Source organism: Lissotriton vulgaris, chromosome 6 (genome assembly GCF_964263255.1).
Source record: "Lissotriton vulgaris chromosome 6, aLisVul1.2, whole genome shotgun sequence".
Classification (NCBI taxonomy): Eukaryota; Metazoa; Chordata; class Amphibia; order Caudata; family Salamandridae; genus Lissotriton; species Lissotriton vulgaris.
In genome coordinates, this window is record NC_141694.1 from 1,377,183,534 (window position 1) to 1,377,204,663 (window position 21,130).

A 21,130-nucleotide genomic window follows, 5' to 3' on the forward strand; every position below is an offset into this window, starting at 1 on the left:
TCCTTTCACGAGTCAGTCTTTCTACTTTTCATACTGCATAGAATTGCACGACTTCGGAAGTACTACATACGTAAGCCAGGTTATTGATGAAGTCACCTAGTGTTTGAGCGACATGTGACACTTGTATGTGCCACCGACACACTTACCATTTATTATAAAATTACCTATCTGTTGGTTCTTGCAGGAGTGGTCTATTTATATTTGTTTTGCACTCACAGGATTGAACTTCTGTTCTATTTCTGTTTGCAGGAAATAATGTTTCTATAAGTATAAACGTGGATCCAAGGCATCCCACCATGCTTCCGGAGTGCTACTTCCTGGGAGCTGACCACGGTATGCACCTTTAATTTTGGTAATTTTTCATTGAATATTCATGCAGCAATGTTTCTTTTACATGTAAATCAACCCTATGCCCTATTTTCATTAGGTTTGTCACTTTTAACTGCATTCATCTTCAGTTTTGTTATTTATTTTTTAATGTAGTGCTTTACATTGTGAATTCGCTTCAGAGCTAGTATCCCAAAGCTACTAATTTACTCAATAAGCCTGTAAAGTAATAACAAACAGCTCTAAATGTTAATTACATCTACTACAAGAAAAATACCCACAGATAGTAACTAAGCTCCTCCAAAATCAGGAATGCTAAATACCAGTGGTTTCACTTTTGCGCCCTTTCACTTTGGGCATGCGAATTTCAGGGTTACTTGATATTCCATTGTTTACCAACTGTGGAGCCTGTCCTGGTACCAACTGTGGAGCCTGTCCTGGAAGTAGCCTGTCCTGAGATTATAGAGATGTTGTGAATGACCTGGAATAATCTTTCTTGTGTCTGTGGTCCTGACGTCACCGTACTGCCATGCTCGCGCACATCTTATTGCACTCCAAAGGAACAGAATGCGAACCTCCTGCACTAGCACATACTGAGATTTGCCACTTGACTTCTTCCCGCTCATTTCACTGTCCTGCTCACATTACTTATAGTGGAACTAAAGTGGTATTTTGGAGCAGGGTGCGAGGGGGGAGGTTTAGTATGGTTGGCTCTCACAAAGTGCTGCCTAACTTTAAAGGCGGCCAGTAACTACAGAAGAAACCAGAGAGGCCAACACACTGATACTGGCATTTCTTAAAGGTTGGTTTTTGACATATAGGTCCCCTAAGTGAGTAAGCGTGCTACTACTTTGCCAGCTCAGCTTGAGGAGCCAGGAGAAGTTAGGCGTGCGCCAGAGCAAGCACGTTGCCCATGATGGTCTCATGTCAACTTTTGGATGCAGCCTCAAAGAAATGTGGTAGGAAATAAGATGCAAGAAGGGGGCCCTATGGAAGAGAAGTCTGAGGCAAGGATTAACTCCCTAAGGGATCCCAAGAGGAATAACCTTCAAAAAGCCCTACATTCAGTGTGCCTGGTGGCTCATCAGTATTCAAAATCAATTAAAGATTTTGTGGGTAAGCATGTTAAAAACAATGCAGGCCCAGACAGATGTGAAACACTTAAGAGAGGGGGATACAAGCAGCATGAGGAATGGAAGAATGCTGTCTCTCTACCTGAGACTACCCCTGCTAAACAATTCAGATCTTATGAAATGCGTTCAGCCCTTGCCAGAATCGAGACTGTCCTCCTCACCCCAGTTGTTTCCCCCCCAAAGACAGCTGGGTGATGCAAGAAAAGGCATCTGGGCACACAAAGAACGAAGGGTGGATAAAAGCGTCGGCCAAGGATAATAGGGAAGAATTTTGCGCTTCATCTGACCAAAGTTTGGGGGTGTCAAATAAGGAAGCAGAAGTATCGGTAAAGCAATCTACTCTAAATCTGGAAGTCACAGCCCCCTAAACTAATTTGATGCTGGATATAATGTTAATCTTGCAAAAGACGCTGCAAGGAATAGTCGAGATGACGGTGCTAAACAACGATCTTCAGCCCCGCGTATGGCCAGTAGAGGAGAGCACGAAAACCATGGGCCACGAAGATGATGACCATGGGTAAGCAAAGGGGACAGTTTTAAAGAGAAATGTGTAACATCTGTTTATTTATCCGAACATCCAATGTTGATAAAGAAACGTGTAGAGCCCACTATGTATAGACCATGTATTCCTTTAATAAGGAGAATAATAAAATGCCAAGGGAGAAGCTCCCGGTTAAGTAAAAATTCGAAAGAGTATAAAAGCATTGAAAATGGGAAAGCAATTACTAAATGTCCCAAAAAAGAATCCCCAAAGAACTAGGCAAGCGTGCTTAATTAAGGCTATTAGGGGATGGCGTGGGGTTGAGGGATGGAAGAATCGTTCATCCTTAGACAGGAAAGGTATTGGCAATTTTGGAAACCAGGCAAAAAGAGTAGAATACAAAGGAATGGGTAAAATAGGGTGGGTCTGTAAAGAATTTGACCTTAGCAAGGAAAAGGTAAAGGAAGCACGGATGGTGATAATAACTGAACAATGGTGAAGAATGGGTAAGGTCCAAATCATTTGTGGGTTTACTTAGAGCCCATACAAAGGGAGATAAATGGCAAAAGAGCAGACAAAATGGTCCCTTTGAATCGTGCCCTGTTATTATTCCCAGTTATTATTCAATATAAAATATGTACCTAGGGGTGTGGTTCGATAAAAGATTAAGGTAGAACGAGCATATCAAATCACTTAAAGTTTGAGCCCTGGCATTAATAAGTGGAGTTAGAAAATGTAATAAATAATATGGCAATATGTCCTTAAAACCAGTATTAACTGCCTATGCTGCAATGATTTATTCACAATTCCAGTATGGAGTTGAGTTATTAAGCCTAAGCACCAAAATGAGCTGGGAATATAAAGAGGTGTTGTGTGGCGTTTAGAGCTCCGAGTGAATTTTCCAGATTCATGCCCCTATATGGGTATAATTCACATTGCCCTTATATAGGCATAGAAATCAATCCCTAATTTAGGCATAGTCCTCGGGACCCAAATGCAGGCATGGCTACTTTCACCCGTACCAAACGTCACAACGATTTTTTGGAAAATCGGTTTAAGCAGTTAGGTAACTTCCCCTTGCTTGAATATTGATTTGTCCAAGAACTCACGTACTTTGCAAAGAAAAACTATTCCCTAGGGGTTCTTTCTTGACTTTCATATGCCCGACTTTACGTCAAACTGTGACATTCCTAAACACCTTCAATATATAAATATACCTTCACTAGCTATGGCAAACTACAGTGGTTCGGAGCAGTTCGACTATCTACTTGCCCGATGCAGCTCGCTCAGGCAAGTGTCGAAGGAAGACGAATCTCCAGCTGACGCACTGATCAAGAGGCTGCCCTTCTCTCGCAGAGAATTCATCTCCAACGTTTCCAAGCTCCCCTTGTGGGGTGTTGGGAAATTGTGTCCCAAGACTGAGATACCAGACTTACAGTATTATTTTAGAATACTGTTGTTGCTGTACGCATTATACTTTGCAGACTGCTTAACGATTGTATCAGTTCACTTCTCTTGTATGAGAAAGAAGACTGTTCAATAAACCTTTTTATTGAAAATGCCCGTCTCTTTATTTCTCTACAACAGTGTTGAAACGAAGCATGCACTATTGACTGAGTGAAATACTTATCTATTGTTTCTACGACTCTGAGAGATATATTTCTTGTTCTTGGGAAACAAAGTTGTCATGTTTATGCGGTTTTCAGAAACTAATCCCTTCTTATGAATTTGAGAACGTTTCTAGTGACCTCTGAGCTAGCTGGCACTCACTATTAAGTTTAGTATATTCGATAGTCCTACGTCTAATCTATAGGATATATTATTCCAATGCACAGAGCCTATTGGGAATATAGGAACTACACTACAGAGGGAATGTTTGAAACGTTTCCTGCCACTACCGAGGTCCTCTATGATTCAAGCAATAAGAGCGGAGACTGATAGAATGGAATGTAACAATTTGACCTTAATGGGGCAACCACCTGCATTAGTAAAAAACAAAGCTAGAGTACATGAGATAATATACTTACAAGTGAAGTCCTGTGTTCGTTTTAAGCTAAAGTCATGGGAAAGTGAGGATTTGTTTCCTTATGTGGAATCATTACCAAACAGCAGGAATAGATCAGAGATACTAAGATTTCAAAAATTTCTAAACCCATGCCATAGTAACAGCAAGTCAAACATTATGGATGCAAAAATTGTGGACTGAGTAAAGTGTGACTGCTTGCACATCCTCATAGATTGCAAAAAGTTTCAGACAGTACGGAAAGTAATTTTAAAGCCACTTTTCCTCAAATGTATTATCAGAGAGCATAGGCAAGCTGTGGCACTTGTAAATGTTATGAGGTATTTGGATGTGGCATGTGCCTTAGGAAGATTCACGGTTGCTGTTAAACAGGTTTTATTAGTTTCTTAATTGGTATTTTTCTACTTTTATAATTGCAAGAGGTGATTTTATATCTATACACATGCATTTTGATGATTTAATTGTACAGTGAGATTTTAATTGCATATATGTGTTATGATGAGCCAGTTTTAACACCTTTATGCGTTCTTTAAAGACTAAGGTCCAAATAAACATTTTTCTGACTGCCTCAGCCGGGTGTCTGCACAAATTACCACGTTTTGCCCAGTATTTCACCTGGCTTTTGGTGAAGTAGTGCCAATCCGCATAGTCTTGTTCCGGCCCTATCACGATGACCTTGTCCCTCATAATGAGGGGCAGAGTCTCATGCGTGCTGCTGTCTTTTGTTCCCTTTTTAGCAGAAATATAATGAGCAAGCATTCTGCACCTTGTGTACGTAGTCAGACCAATTATGCTGCCATTATTGAAACATTGGATTTGTTTGGCTTCATGTACGTCTTTATTATTATTTTATAATTACATTACAGTACATTATCGTAGTAGCCATAAAACTTGTGTTATCATAAATGCACAACTCACACACGCCCATGTAATACAAAGATTCGTCTAACAGGACCATGCTTTATACAAGTCCGAATTCATGTTTGAAGAGATGCATCTTTGAATACATTTTAGTTAACATGTACCATGCTCTAAAATCCAGTAACTATATAAGTTAGATCACTTATCTCATCTCAACTGACTACAGCCCTGCACACTTCTAACACATACCCAAGTGCACATGAAATTCAGTATATACCTTACCAGATTCCATTGGAACTTTCAAATATATTTTTGCTCCAATAACCTACCACGTCTCCGGCCAAAACTCTGGGCCCTTTGCCTTTGCCAGTAAGTAAATACACCACGGGTTAATATTTCCATATTAATTACAGTATTAAATTGGGGAGTCAACCCTCGCAGGTCTTAAAAATCCTCCTCGGACCCCCCACCCCTTTCTTTGTGAAGCTAATATTTCTATATCCCATTTTCAGTTACAAAATTCTGCATCTGGTAGTTTACTCTAGATGCGGCAAGACCATTCTCCTCATGCTGATCCAATCTTAATGAATTAAAGTACGTTTTATGAAGTGCTAAGTGTCTCCTTTCACTGAGCTTAATGGGCTCTCAGAAACATATGGAGTCTGTCACTGATTTAGAAATGTCAGCAGGGGATACACCTCACAGTATGGCATGTATTCTGCACCCAAAATTTAGCCAGTGGCGTCATCTATATGTTAATTGTGATCTGTGCCTCAGTGCAGCCGAATTGCTACCCAGCCATGTCCCCTTTCTACAATGACTTTTCGTATAGCCCTTGTTGTACCTTTTCTATTCTCCGTTTTGGACCCTGAAGCACCTTACTGTGAGAATAGAGCATGGGCCAAGCACAGCCTTTTCACTTCAAGCATTTTCCTGCTACACAGCAGAGTCCACCCCAGCCCACGGACAGACTGCAATTAAAGTTAGGACCCAGTATAGTCACATATCTCTAAACCTACCAAAATCACTTGACTAAAAGCTCTCTGCTTATAAGTTACTCTTAGCTATACAGATCTTGGGCATCATCCCTGCATAAAATATCTTAGCATCCTCCATTTGTTAACAGTGCATTTACTCTGTAATCGTATTTGTACATGTATTTGTATAACACTTTCTAACATTGGACTGGTTTATCACTCTTGGCAGGTTGCTTGTGTGATCCCACAACATTTTAGGCTTTCTTACTGACTTAAATAGCTGTAGATTAGTATCTTTTGGTTGGGTCTGTGTGGCAGTGGGTCTGTTCTACCTGATGCAAAGTGATGATTCCTGTTGGTTGACCTGAAGACCCCTTTGTGACCCCATTTTGACACAGTTATTCAGGTGTCTTTGAGGAGGTTTTTCCTGATGTAAGCTATAGGAATTTGACCTCCCTCTTCTCGTTCCTTAAGGATGAATAGCTGTCCATTGACCATCAAATTGTTTAGGAGGGCATTTCATTTCTAATTATGTGGCTTTTGTACTTTGTTTTGTGTCTTTATAGTGTATTTGTGAGTGTTGATTAACCCTCGGCGTAATTTGCGTAGTAGCGCTATGCGTAGCTACGCAAGGTGCACTATGCAAGCTACGCGAACTGCATAGTGCACTGTGCAATCATTGCAAACCGCATCTTGCACAGTGCAAGTGGTCGTTTTCTGTCGCTCGAGTAGATTTGTACTCGAGCGGCAGCTTTCTCAACGCGGATTGGTAGTTTTTCACTCGCAATGAGAAACCTGACCTCCCCGCATTGAGAATCTCGCCTGGAGGTTTATTTTCCACGCTCGCGATCAGCAACTTGATGTTGCTGATCGCGAACGAGGAAAAAGTCTTGCCGGGATGTTATTTTGCTCGCTCACGGTCGCTAACTTGACTTTGAGGGCCGCGAGCAAGCAAAAAATGCCCGTTACGCCTTTTTGCACTGTGTTACGTGCAATTCGCGTAGTGCGTAGTTGTGCAAACTACGCGAGCTTAGTGTAGTCCTAGGCCCAGGGTTAGTGTTGATATGTGTGATAAGTGTTTTTGTACTTTTGAGGAGCATTACTTTGCCAACTTAACAGCTTTGGCTCTGTGTTGTGCGTGCTGGGGGTGTGTCAAATTCTAACGTGTTCAGCTGTCTCTATGCACATAATGTTTACATGAGGATGGGTGAACTCTTGAGGAACATCAGTGTGTCAGCTATATGGCGTTAGTGCACATTTAACCAGCACACATATAGCATCCTGTGTTTAATAGTCAAAAATCTGCTTTGATGAAGAATGTCAGTAATTCTTAAACTAACATGCTATCATCTCACTTCAACAGACCATTGTGGTTTACCTGGTTTTAGGCTTCTGACCAGCAGACAGTGAGATAGAAAGAAAGGAGGGGGGTGGTGGAGAGAGGTTACCATGATGGGACACGAGCGAGAAGAGGGTTAGATGAATATTCATAAGAGGAGTCCAGGCCTTCCAGAGTATTGTAAGAAAGGTTGCTTCCCTTAGGTAAACATATAGCTGGTGGATACATAATCTTCCTGCAGATTGCTCACCTTATGAATGCCTATCCTTCATGTGTCGGACTGATCCAGAAAACCTTTTCCAAGCAATACGTTCTATGTGCTGTCAGGTTGCGCCATATGACTTCTTCTGACATTCTGACTATTGGACATGACAACATCCAAGTGTATATGTTAACAGCTAGTTTGCTAACATCAGTTCATATGTTTTCATACGTCATCGAAATGTTCTAGAGCTCTCTTGCTTGGTCACTGATGACATTTATGCGATTTTGATAGTGACTAGCTCGAATATTCCCTTAAAAAATCTAAGGGTTTGAAACCTGTTGCAGATGCCACTAGAAGATGTGCTTGTCGGACCCACATGACATCTGCGTCAGTGCATGGCAATTCAACCTTTAACTCCAGTGCTCAATACACCTAAAACCTGCTAATAAGCAGAACGTAAGCTGTTTTTGCCCATGACCTGTGGGGATTCACCAAAATAATCCCCCTCAATTTTGTGCAATTATTATTTTTTAAATCCAATTGTGGGAATTTCTCTTGTTGTCAAATCAGAGCTGTGTTTTCTCCCAATGACTGCTCAAACTGTAGGTCAGCTTCAAGTCATTCAATGACATTTCTGAAGGTGGTTGAACGTTGAAGCACACTGTGTAGCGCTTTTCTCTTATTTTCTTTTTTAACATCCATAAATGTAAGGAACATGAAACGCACTAGGCAGGTTGTCCAGATGGTAGAGGACACTGGTGGGGTGTTTTAAAGAAGTATCTCAGCACGCAGAAGTAGAGGTAAGAAGCTTTATTCTTCAGGAGAATACCATGCCAGATCCATCTTGTAAGCCTGGGCCAAACTGTCTGCCCTGGAATCTGGAACACAGCTAGTATTCCAGATTCCAGGTGAGATTAGCAAGACACCACACATCCCCCTTTCTTAACAGATAAACAACAATATTACAAAGAAAATTGCGAATGTAATTCAACAGGAACATTAGATAATGTATACATGATTGCATATCAGTAATAATAATATACAAAGAAACATCACTTGCCCAAATTATAATCTTTATACCAGATAGGACATTGACGTGGTCTTTGCATATGGTGGCTGCCTGGATTTCCAGGTTGCAGAGAACTTTGCACATGGTGGCTATCTGGAATTCCAGGCTGTGAAGAAATTGACTTCCTCCAATTTGTCCTATTGCATGAAATCTTGGGAGACAGGGTAACAAAAAAATCAACAGTCTTTTCACTTGGCCACATCCACTGAGGAACTTTCAACACCTTGGATAAATTCCAAACATTTCCAGCAGATAGTTCTACAACCTGATGTGAGAAAGTGCAATCTTTCTTGCCTGGTATACCCCCACTTTTTGCTAAATGGCCGATGTGCTTTGACTGAGTTTGCCCTGGGCTCCTGCCAATCAGGTGCCCAGGGCCTGTGTTCCTTTCCTAAAACTGTATTGAAGCTGAAACCCAATTGGCATCTCTGGCCACATGTCAGCCCCTGGTAAATGGTACCCTAGGTACCCAGGGCATTGTGACCAGAGAAGACCCCTAAGGGCTGCAGCACTTATTGTGCCACCCTTAGGGGCCCTGCACCCTGACACCCACACCCTGCCTTGGTAGACGGAGTGTCCTGGTGCAGACCTAAACAAAGAGTCGACATGGCACACATCCCTGTGTGCCATGCCCACAAACCCACTGTTCTGGCATACATCAGTTATCCCTCTAGCTGGGTGCACTGTGCCATTGGTGTGGGCACAGGTGCATGAGCCCTGTGCCCCTACAGTACCCAGGACCATTCCTGGGCACTGTAAGTACAGTGATGCCATTAAGAGTATATGGTGCTGGGAGGTTGTCATTACGAACTCCACAGCACCATAATGGCTACACTGAAGACTGACAAGTTTGATATCAAACTTCACAGCACATTAAACCCACACTGATGCCAGTGTGGGATTTAATGTAAACTGCACTACAGAGGGCATCTTAGAGATGCCCCCTGAAACCTAACCTACAATCCACGTCTGGTCTGGGAGGCTGCCACACAGCACACATGTTGCTGGACCCCTGAGTGGAGAGCCCCGCTCTCCTGGGCCTGCAACAATGCAGATCCTGGGCGAGGTGCTAGGCCACCTCCTCTAGGATGGGCAGGAGGAAGCTTCAAAGGCAAACCAACTTTGTGAGCTTCTCCAGACCACTTGCTGTACTCAGCAACTGGCCCCCACCAGTTCTGACCCCCACTCTGGAAGGAAGACTGGCGGGAAACCCTACGTTAGGAAAGGGGGTGTGCCAGCCTGTGCCAACTCCATCCCTCAGGTGAGAGAGGCGAGGTAAAGCACAACTTCGGGCTCCGGCCATCTTGAGGATGGGGAGCCCTGCCCAATAGAGTATACTCACCCCAGGACAGGGACCTATTGGTCTCTGCCCTTCTCCTACCTGTAATGCCCCTAAATGTAGTATTTAAGGGCACCCTGAACCTTCCTTCCTCAGATCCCTATTTCGAAACAAGAAAGAAGACCAAGAAGAAGGAGACCTGCCATGAAGCTGCTAACAAGAGGACAACACCAACTGACTTGGCCCCAGCCCTACAGACCTGTTGATCCTTGAACCTGCTCCTGCTGAATCCTTGGTCTCCTGCGGACAGCAACCTCAAGAACCCCTGAGAACCTGCCTGCCTTGACCCTCTTAGGGAATGGGACTCCCACGAGCAGTGGCTCTGCTCAAACAGCAATACCCCTAGTGCCAGCAAGGAACCGCGAATTCAGTCCACTCTGCACCCGCCGAGCCCGGCCTGTGCCCAAGTGGACAAAGACCATGAGGACGTCCCCCCAGCGATTCTGATTTGGACCCTCCTCGACGACCCAGACGACGCCTGCAGACTCAGAACAAAGAGCCCCTCCTATCGCAACCAGCAGAGGTTAAGATTTCCCGATGTCCAAAGACACCCCTGCACTTGGCGTCCCCCGGCCTCTTGTGCCCAACTCCGGGGTGCCTACCTACCCTCCAAGATCCCAACTTACCCATCTAAGTGTTGGTCGCTCCAGAAGATCCACCGTCCCCGAGCCTGCAGCCTTTGTTCCCTTTTCATGATTTCTATTGAATAACATTGAGTGCCCGACGGCTCAAAAGCACCCTGCAGCCCGAAGTGCCTCTGGCAGTGCAACCTGTGTCCTATCCTACTTTCCCATTTGCCCTGAGCAAGTGACCAGGAGCCCAGTTCCCACAGCTGCGTGGCCTTCTAGCTAGCAGCCACCAACCAAAGGCCCCCTGCCTCTCATTGGATAACATTGGGCCTAACTACCTCTGCACCGGCTGCCCCAGTGCCGGTGAGGGTGTACTAACTGTACCTACTTGACCCTGGGAGACCCCTGAGTCTATCCCCAGAACCTTAACTCTGCCAGCGAGTACTTACCTAAAAGCCGATAACTCACTTTTCTTCCATAGGCTAACGTTGACTGGTTTCACTTAGAAATTCTTCTAAGTGTGGAGTTTTGGAACTTTAAAATATTCACCTAAAATCAGCCGAACTAATTCCGATTTACTCACCTGGTATCAGGAGAGACCTCAGTGCTGCACATTTTAGCCCCAAAACCAAAACACGGTCTGGGCTCACTGGCAATAAGGACAAGCCTCACCATCAATTAACAATAAACCAAAAACAGTACCAGTATTGCCTAACTAATTGAACTTGGACCAAGGATGATCACTCGAATCGCTGACTGAAACAGTGACTCTCGGAGAAAAGTTTTGTCCGGAATAAATCAAATGACTTTAATTATTTTTACATCACATGCATCATATCAATGAGCAATTTTTTGTTTTTTAGATGAACATTTAGATAACTCCACAAAAGTATGTCAAACAACAGAATGAAACGGGTAAAAAAGACACTTTGAAGACAAATTGACAACTTGCATTCAACATTCATAGGGGACAACACACTGATATATATACACATGTAAACATTCGAAAATTCTATTTACAACATGATTTTTGAAAAGCATAGCATTGGAAATGAACAACTAAAGAGTTTTCATGTGTTTAAGAGTAAATCAAAAATTCCTAATGCTGGGTAGAGAAGGTCTACGCGTTTCGATGACCCCTTGTTGTGGGGAAATCTCGTCAGGACCAAGCGCCTGTGAATGGAGAAACAAAATTGGGTCAACCAAAGGGATCGGACTCTACCTCTCAACGCTTCAGTGGGGGAAAAAGGAAACTAATCATACCTTTTAGTTGCTGGGTTCTCTTTTTGAAAGTAAGACTGTAATAAAAACAAAACCTGTTTTAGCCTCTGATTCAGAAAAAACCGCAATAGCACTTTCCTGATTGTCACATTCACTCGTGAGTACTTACATAGTGTTGCGCGTGGCGCGCTCTCAATAAGTCTTGTTCTCATCAATTAGTGATGGAAGTGGAGATCTACAAGAATGGAAGGACTAGTCAGGGGACCTAATGGTTAGGCTGGTGGCGGTAGCTGCTATCGTTAAAACGGGGGCTACTTACATGTAGTTGAAGCGTGGAGACGGGGCTGTTTCCCGGATTCGCACGGTGAAACGCCTTTTTGGATTGATTGATTACTGAAAGAAATTGAAGGCTCATGTCAGTTTCTTTCGGAAAAACTAGATGAGCGGTGGTACTATTCTGCCACGGTGTTCCGATATACCTGTTAGATTGTAGTATGATGAGTATATCTGGGGGTCCACGCTCTTCGGTCTCTGTCAATGAATGCAGTTGCCGGCACCATCCAGTCGATGTCTCTGATCTCGTGTGTCCTGGTTTTTAACTCACTTCCTGGTCCTGGGGTTTGTGGGGATTGTAGTTTTTTGAGATTCGTCGTCATGGAGACGTTGTATGTGTCATGTGACCAAGTGTAGTCGGGCTCACAGCCTGCGCAGGAGACGGTAGCCCGAATCGATTCATATGTCTTAGTCTTTATAAACGGTAGATCTCAGAGAGTTCGTTAAGACCATTTGTCGCTGTATTAAACTTGACTATGAGCATGGCTTCATGGCGGGATAGTTTTGCTTCAATATCTCCTCCTCTGGGGTCTTTTTCAATTTTTGCGATGACTGTCCATTTTAGATCCTCCAGTGTGTGTTCGTGACTGATCCAATGGTTGACAAGTGGGGCAGTTGTGACTTTCTTTTTTATCCGTGATTTGTGTTGAGTGATGCGGCATCTTATCTCCTGACTTGTTTTGCCAATGTATAGCATGTCGCAAGGACATTTTATGCCGTAGATGACGTATCTCGATTTACAGTTCGTAAACTTTTCGTGTTTCCAGAACAGTTGCTTATGTTGAAACAAGCATCCTTCTTCCGTACTTGCGCAACAAATACAAGATCCGCATTTGTGGTGTCACTGTATAGGTGGTAGTCCTAGCATGGTGTTAATTGTAGGTGAGTTCTGCTTCATTGCTGCTCGTACTAGGTGGTTGGCCACGCTCTGGTCTTTTTTAAAAGCAAATAATGGCTTCTCTTTTAGTGTCTCATCTACATTTTCTACTAGATGCCAATTTTGTAGGATGGTTTTCTTGAGTTGATTCGAATTGGGGCAAAATGTGGAGACACATACTATCCTTTTGAGAGTTGGTTTTGTCCTTTTTACTAGTAGTGTTTCTCTGGGGATCCACCATACTCTCTTCATAGTTCTTTTTAGTAGTTTTACGGGATAGCCTCTTGTCGCTAGATTGTCTGTCAGATTGGAAGCGTGGAACATATATTCGTCTTTGAAATGGCAGTTCCTTTTTATCCGCAAGTACTGTCCGAATGGGAGATTTTCTTTTAAGTTTCGCGGATGATTGCTATTGAAATGTAAAGCCTTGTTTCTGTCTGTCAATTTTTTGTATAATGTCGTCACCAAGCCTTCGTCTGTTGGGTATACCTCAACATCGAGGAATGACATTTTAACTTTTGAAAAGTTCATGCTGAATTTTATCTCTTCTGTGCGTGTGTTAAGCCACTCATGAAATTCCTTTAGATCTTCTTCTGATCCTCTCCAAGTTAAAAAGACGTCGTCAATGTAACGACTCCAACTCGTGAATTTTTCAGAAAATGGATTTGACTGGTAAACAAATTTCTCTTCATATAATGACATAAATTTTACAGCCAATTCTGGGGCGAACGGACACCCCATGGCTACACCACTTATCTGGTAGAAAAATACCCTTATTTTATGTCTTACCCAAAGTCCACAAAGACATTAATGCCCCCCCCGGAAGACCAATTGTCTCCGGGTGTGAGTCTCTGTTTGAACCGGTATCAAAGTTTGTGGATTTTTTCTTGAAACCCTTCATGTCCGAGGTTAAATCATTCCTCCGAGACACGACTGATTTTATCAATAAACTACCAACAATTCCGTTTGAACAAAATGAGGATTTCCTTGTAACAATGGACGTAAGTTCACTGTACACCCAGATCCCTCAGAGTGACGGCCTGGATGCTATCCAGTACTACCTTGACCAACGACCAAAACCGACTAGAGTACCAACAGAGTTTATCATGCAATTAGCTACATTGGCACTAAAGAAAAACTATTTCAATTTCAACGGAGAGTTTTTCTACCAGATAAGTGGTGTAGCCATGGGGTGTCCGTTCGCCCCAGAATTGGCTGTATTATTTATGTCATTATATGAAGAGAAATTTGTTTACCAGTCAAATCCATTTTCTGAAAAAATCACGAGTTGGAGTCGTTACATTGACGACGTCTTTTTAACTTGGAGAGGATCAGAAGAAGATCTAAAGGAATTTCATGAGTGGCTTAACACACGCACAGAAGAGATAAAATTCAGCATGAACTTTTCAAAAGTTAAAATGTCATTCCTCGATGTTGAGGTATACCCAACAGACGAAGGCTTGGTGACGACATTATACAAAAAATTGACAGACAGAAACAAGGCTTTACATTTCAATAGCAATCATCCGCGAAACTTAAAAGAAAATCTCCCATTCGGACAGTACTTGCGGATAAAAAGGAACTGCCATTTCAAAGACGAATATATGTTCCACGCTTCCAATCTGACAGACAATCTAGCGACAAGAGGCTATCCCGTAAAACTACTAAAAAGAACTATGAAGAGAGTATGGTGGATCCCCAGAGAAACACTACTAGTAAAAAGGACAAAACCAACTCTCAAAAGGATAGTATGTGTCTCCACATTTTGCCCCAATTCGAATCAACTCAAGAAAACCATCCTACAAAATTGGCATCTAGTAGAAAATGTAGATGAGACACTAAAAGAGAAGCCATTATTTGCTTTTAAAAAAGACCAGAGCGTGGCCAACCACCTAGTACGAGCAGCAATGAAGCAGAACTCACCTACAATTAACACCATGCTAGGACTACCACCTATACAGGGACACCACAAATGCGGATCTTGTATTTGTTGCGCAAGTACGGAGGAAGGATGCTTGTTTCAACATAAGCAACTGTTCTGGAAACACGAAAAGTTTACGAACTGTAAATCGAGATACGTCATCTACGGCATAAAATGTCCTTGCGACATGCTATACATTGGCAAAACAAGTCAGGAGATAAGATGCCGCATCACTCAACACAAATCACGGATAAAAAAGAAAGTCACAACTGCCCCACTTGTCAACCATTGGATCAGTCACGAACACACACTGGAGGATCTAAAATGTACAGTCATCGCAAAAATTGAAAAAGACCCCAGAGGAGATATTGAGGCAAAACTATCCCGCCATGAAGCCATGCTCATAGTCAAGTTTAATACAGCGACAAATGGTCTTAACGAATTCTCTGAGATCTACCGTTTATAAAGACTAAGACATATGAATCGATTCGGGCTACCGTCTCCTGCGCAGGCTGTGAGCCCGACTACACTTGGTCACATGACACATACAACGTCTCCATGACGACGAATCTCAAAAAACTACAATCCCCACAAACCCCAGGACCAGGAAGTGAGTTAAAAACCAGGACACACGAGATCAGAGACATCGACTGGATGGTGCCGGCAACTGCATTCATTGACAGAGACCGAAGAGCGTGGACCCCCAGATATACTCATCATACTACAATCTAACAGGTATATCGGAACACCGTGGCAGAATAGTACCACCGCTCATCTAGTTTTTCCGAAAGAAACTGACATGAGCCTTCAATTTCTTTCAGGAATCAATCAATCCAAAAAGGCGTTTTACCGTGCGAATCCGGGAAACAGCCCCGTCTCCACGCTTCAACTACATGTAAGTAGCCCCCGTTTTAACGATAGCAGCTACCGCCACCAGCCTAACCATTAGGTCCCCTGACTAGTCCTTCCATTCTTGTAGATCTCCACTTCCATCACTAATTGATGAGAACAAGACTTATTGAGAGCGCGCCACGCGCAACACTATGTAAGTACTCACGAGTGAATGTGACAATCAGGAAAGTGCTATTGCGGTTTTTTCTGAATCGGAGACTAAAACAGGTTTTGTTTTTATTACAGTCTTACTTTCAAAAAGAGAACCCAGCAACTAAAAGGTATGATTAGTTTCCTTTTTCCCCCACTGAAGCGTTGAGAGGTAGAGTCCGATCCCTTTGGTTGACCCAATTTTGTTTCTCCATTCACAGGCGCTTGGTCCTGACGAGATTTCCCCACAACAAGGGGTCATCGAAACGCGTAGACCTTCTCTACCCAGCATTAGGAATTTTCGATTTACTCTTAAACACATGAAAACTCTTTAGTTGTTCATTTCCAATGCTATGCTTTTCAAAAATCATGTTGTAAATAGAATTTTCGAATGTTTACATGTGTATATATATCAGTGTGTTGTCCCGTATGAATGTTGAATGCAAGTTGTCAATTTGTCTTCAAAGTGTCTTTTTTACCCGTTTCATTCTGTTGTTTGACATACTTTTGTGGAGTTATCTAAATGTTCATCTAAAAAACAAAAAATTGCTCATTGATATGATGCATGTGATGTAAAAATAATTAAAGTCATTTGATTTATTCCGGACAAAACATTTCTCCGAGAGTCACTGTTTCAGTCAGCGATTCGAGTGATCATCCTTGGTCCAAGTTCAATTAGTTAGGCAATACTGGTACTGTTTTTGGTTTATTGCACATTTTAGCCCGGCACAGCCCTGAAAAGTAATTTTAACCGTACTTACCAGTAACCCAAATTTTCTTCCATAGGAAACCATTGACTGTTTTCTGTGAATTTTTTTCTGGCCATTTTTGCAAACTACAAATATTCTTTAAAAATCGTACCAACTACCAAAACGCAATTACTTACCTGTTTTAGATAGAGGTCCCAGTGCTGAACCTAGAAGTCTAGTACTGGGTTACAAAAGTAACAAGAACCTACTTTACATGCAAATTAAATTTCCTTCCATAGGATAACATTTGCAATTTCAACTGAAAAAGTTTCTAAGTGTCAACTTTCAAAATACAATATTATTCCTTAAAAATTACTACTGTAACCAAAACGCTTTTACTTAACTGTTTACAGCTCATGTCCCGGGACTGAATCTAGGATCCAGTCCTGTGGTTAGAAAAGTAAACTACAAAGTAACTAATTGCATTTAACCAGGAATTCCCATTGAGCTCAATGTTGCATTGTATTTCAAATTGTGTTGCCTATTGCAACAAACTGTAACTATTGCCTTCAAAAAGTCTATTGCCTATTTGAAAAGAATTTAATTAAAGTTAGTCATCCTGAGAAAGTATATTTTGATACCTTGTTGATTCTAAAATAAAACAACTATATATTTTGATACAAAACCATTGGCTAGAGTTCAGTTCTTGAGTGTGTGAGACCATTTTCTGACTGAGTGTTTACAACAAATGCTTTAAACTGTCCTCTGATTCTGCCTTACTGCTCGACCAAGCTACCACTGTAGAGAGTAAGGTTATATCTAACTTTAGCCTCTGCCAAACCTCTGGGGACTGAACACACTGTACACACTGTACCTTACTTTGGTCCAGTATATATAGAGCCACTTTCCTACACCTTTTAACCAACTCGGACCACTTTCAAAGGATGTGAAAAGCGAGACTCACCGGATTTTAACAATCCTACCTTTCTTCACTCGTACCCAATCATTGATCTTCACTGGAGAATTAACAGCTCTATCATGACAGTCTTGAACAGACACAGATTTGTCGTCTTTACTACACAATAAATCTCTCGTCCATGCCCGACTCATGTTAAAGACACTCTTCCTTCCCCTCATTTTTTCAAAAGGAGAAAGATCACCCATACTTCTAGGAGTATTTCTGTAACTCCAAAGAATTTCTCTGATGGCTTGATTTCAATTCTTCCCATTGGAAATGGCCAATTGTAACCCTCCATAAATACTTTGATCCACCTCTCCACAATTCCATTACTCTGGGGATAATAGACAGAAGAACGTTTGTGAACAATGCCATGGCCATCAAGAACATTTTTTATCTCAGTGGAAGTTAACTGCACCCCATTGTTTGAAAGTAAAGATTCGGGGAATCCTTCTCTTTCAAACACATCATTCAAAAACAGTTCATAATATTACCTCGAATATTGCGATTCAAACCTAATCTCAGGCCCCTGAGGTAGTTGATCAATGAGCACAATGGCATAAACAGGATTGTGACCCAAACACATCGGACCCGCAATGTCCAAAGAAACACATTCCCACACAAGGGACGGTCTGGAGATGGGACAACGATCATAAGAGACAGTCTTTTGAGATTTATAATTAATGCAACATTCAATGCAATCCCTGACCTTGCGTTCAATATATTTATCCATAGCTGGCCACCAAAACTCACTTCTAATTCTTCTTTTCATACTCGTCATGCCTGGATGTCCTTCATGTGCCATGTCTAGGATAGTTTGTTGTAAATCAACAGGTACAACAAGTTGCAAACTTCTCATTAACACATCATTCTTAAAAGATAACTCATGAGCTACCTGAAAGAAGGGAAGAAGACCTTCTGACGAGTCAGCCTTTCTAGTCCACGAAGAATTAATGTGCTTAATAACTTCTTTAAGGACAATATCATTGTCACATGCTAATCTCCACTCATTCTCCTGTATGCCGCTGTTGGATACCTCACAAATAGAAATCACATTTTCTAAATGATCATCCTCTTCAACTACATTGTCACCAGCCACTGGTAGTCTTGATAGACAATTCGCTAGAATGTCTTTTGTCCCAGGAATATACTCGACTTTGAAATGAAAATCTTGTAATTTGTATTGCCATCTGGCAATTCTTGAAGTGGCTCTTCCACATCCTTTTGTTGTAACTAAATCTACTAAAGGACGGTGATCAGACCTAACCTTGAAAACAGTGCCATAGACATATTTTCGAAAATACTCAATACCCCACCAACATGCAAGAGTTTCCTTTTCTAGAGTAGAATATTTGCATTCAGCACCCTTCAATGGTCTGGATATAAAGCCAATGGTGACTAAATGACCTTTTTGATTTTGCATTAAAACGACACCTAAGCCAACATTACTGGCATCAGAAACAATTACATAGTCGTAGGCAGTATTAAAAGTGGCTAAAGCAGGCGCAGATGCAATGCAACTTTTCAATTGCTTAAATTCACTAACACAATTGTCATCCCACAAAAATGACTTATTTTTCTTCATCAAGGTTGTCATATTCACAGTCTTGTCAGCAAATATTGGTATACATTTTGCAAGGCTGATTATATATGTAGTATTATTAAACAGTATTTTGCCTTAAACATAGAGACTTGCATAGTCAGATCTTCATTGAAAGCCTATTCATTGAGACTTCATATATATTTTCCTTCCCTTGTATTCTCCACTGGGGGAACCTCCTACGTGTAATTTTGAAGAATACGTTTTTCTTCATGAGCAATGTTTTGATTCATATTTTCTAACTGTAAAGCTGCACATGTTGCTTTATCATTGAACTAAAAAATATGCATGCAAATACTTTTTTTTTCCCTATTTTAACCTCTTCACTGCGGCGGCTATTCCGCCGCAGTGGTAAGGGGGTGGGGGGCCGCGTGGCGTTCCCATGCTCGTGACGGAACCGCTCCGTCACGGCACACGGGTGAGCTGTGCTTGTGACGGGAATGGGACATATGTGGCTGTGGAAGATGTAATTGGCTGACGGGCACCATGCTCATTGCCTTAGTGTGAACATTACTTATTTCACTTGGAAGCCCTTCTCGCTCCTTTTATTAACTACGTTTCCAGGTTTGCAAAGTTTTTTTCTTTTTAAAGGATTTGCCTTTATAGGTTCACCTACCCCTATTTCCTTTGCTTTTGGTCTTGCATTTTGTTTTCAGAATGTCCTTTAAGCAGGAATCATTTGGACTTGTACAATAGACTTGTTGCAGTTTTGTACAATGTGCTGCTTAGGAAAGAGTTTGTATCTCTGTTTTCCAATTTGAGTGCCAGCCTATTCACCAAGGCATGCCAAATTTGGTTTACTTTAACTAGTTCTCGGTTATCAAAAATGTAGATTTCAGCTGTTTCAACATGGGCTTTTCCACATATTGAGAGTTAAAAGTGATTGAGCCTGCTGTTTTCAGATGCAACTTCTTTATTTTAAATGGTTTAATCGGATTGTTTTTTTTTTATTTCCCAAAAAGCATATCATAATTTTGACTGTGGTTTTTCTCTTAGTGGTAAATCCACTCAAATTGAAACTTAACAACAACATACATCTCTGGTAAGTTACTTTATCTTATCTATCTATCTGTCTGTCTGTCTGTCTGTCTGTCTGTCTGTCTGTCTGTCTATCTATCTCTATCTCTCTATCTCTCTATACACACACACATATATATATACATATATATATATGTGTATATTATTTTTTACAAATCTTACTAGTAATCAAAGATTATGTGTTAATTTTTTTTATTTTTACTTTTAGGGATCCTGAAAATAGCTTGTTGCAGAATTTAAAAGATGTTTTGGAAGTTGATTTTCCTTCTCGTTCTACAATTGAAAAGGCAGTAAGTTAGTCTTTTATCACTTCATGTCACCTCATCGTTCCTACAAAATACACTACGTGAATGCAAGGCCATGTTGTTCTGAATTGCCTTTGTTTAATAAATAGGCAAATGGCAAATATGTGTCTTTGAAAAATATTTTAAGAACAATAAAGTTCATTAATCTAAAGTATTTAAACTATTTTATGGCAGACCTTCCTAACCTTGCAGCTTGCACAGGACATCTATAACAGTCATAGTTTCTTACTTAAAAAATAAATAAAGCGACAGCTTTTTTTCTAAACCATCCACTACATTCTGCTTTTAATTAGATACTTTTTGGGGCAAAAAACGTATTACAAACATGCTTTTATCATATGTTTACCGGCCGGATTTTCCATTTCATAGATGCAAAGTGAATAATCAGCTAATCTTAGTTTTTAGAAAATTGTAAAAAACTGAAATAGGCTTCGTGTGCCTTGGGGCTTTATGATTCCCAGCATCATTCATGTATTGTGATCTGTAAGCACAGGCGTGTCAACATGTATAAAGGAACAGGTAAAGAAATATAGATTTGTATGGAGTATAAAGTGCATGAGCTACTTTTTATTTGTATCTGTCAATAATCAGTGGCCAGGAAACAAAATCTAATACAATCAAAATGTTCTTTCCTCCTCAAAGAAATGTATATCAATTTACTCTGGAATCGTTGCCCCTCTTTTATTCAGTACAAGGGAATAAGCATGTACTGCAGAGATAACGGCCTCCTGGGACTAGGCCACTGAGGAAAGAGTTATTTTGCTGAGGGTACAGCGCAGTGCTGGAAAGGTCACAGTTTAAATGTTTCTCAATATAGTTAAGTC

At 41.3% G+C, this 21,130-nt stretch overlaps 1 protein-coding gene across 1 annotated transcript in view; it reads left to right on the forward strand.

Annotated features, from left to right (window-relative positions):
* The window catches only part of FANCL (FA complementation group L), a 306,249-nt gene that overhangs the window by 221,661 nt on the left and 63,458 nt on the right, over positions 1 to 21,130 (forward strand). Inside the window, exons 9-11 of the mRNA XM_086927492.1 lie at positions 250 to 333; positions 19,960 to 20,005; positions 20,210 to 20,291. Of these exons, the coding sequence (XP_086783618.1) occupies positions 250 to 333; positions 19,960 to 20,005; positions 20,210 to 20,291 (212 nt within the window). The remainder of the gene's footprint in view (positions 1 to 249; positions 334 to 19,959; positions 20,006 to 20,209; positions 20,292 to 21,130) is intronic.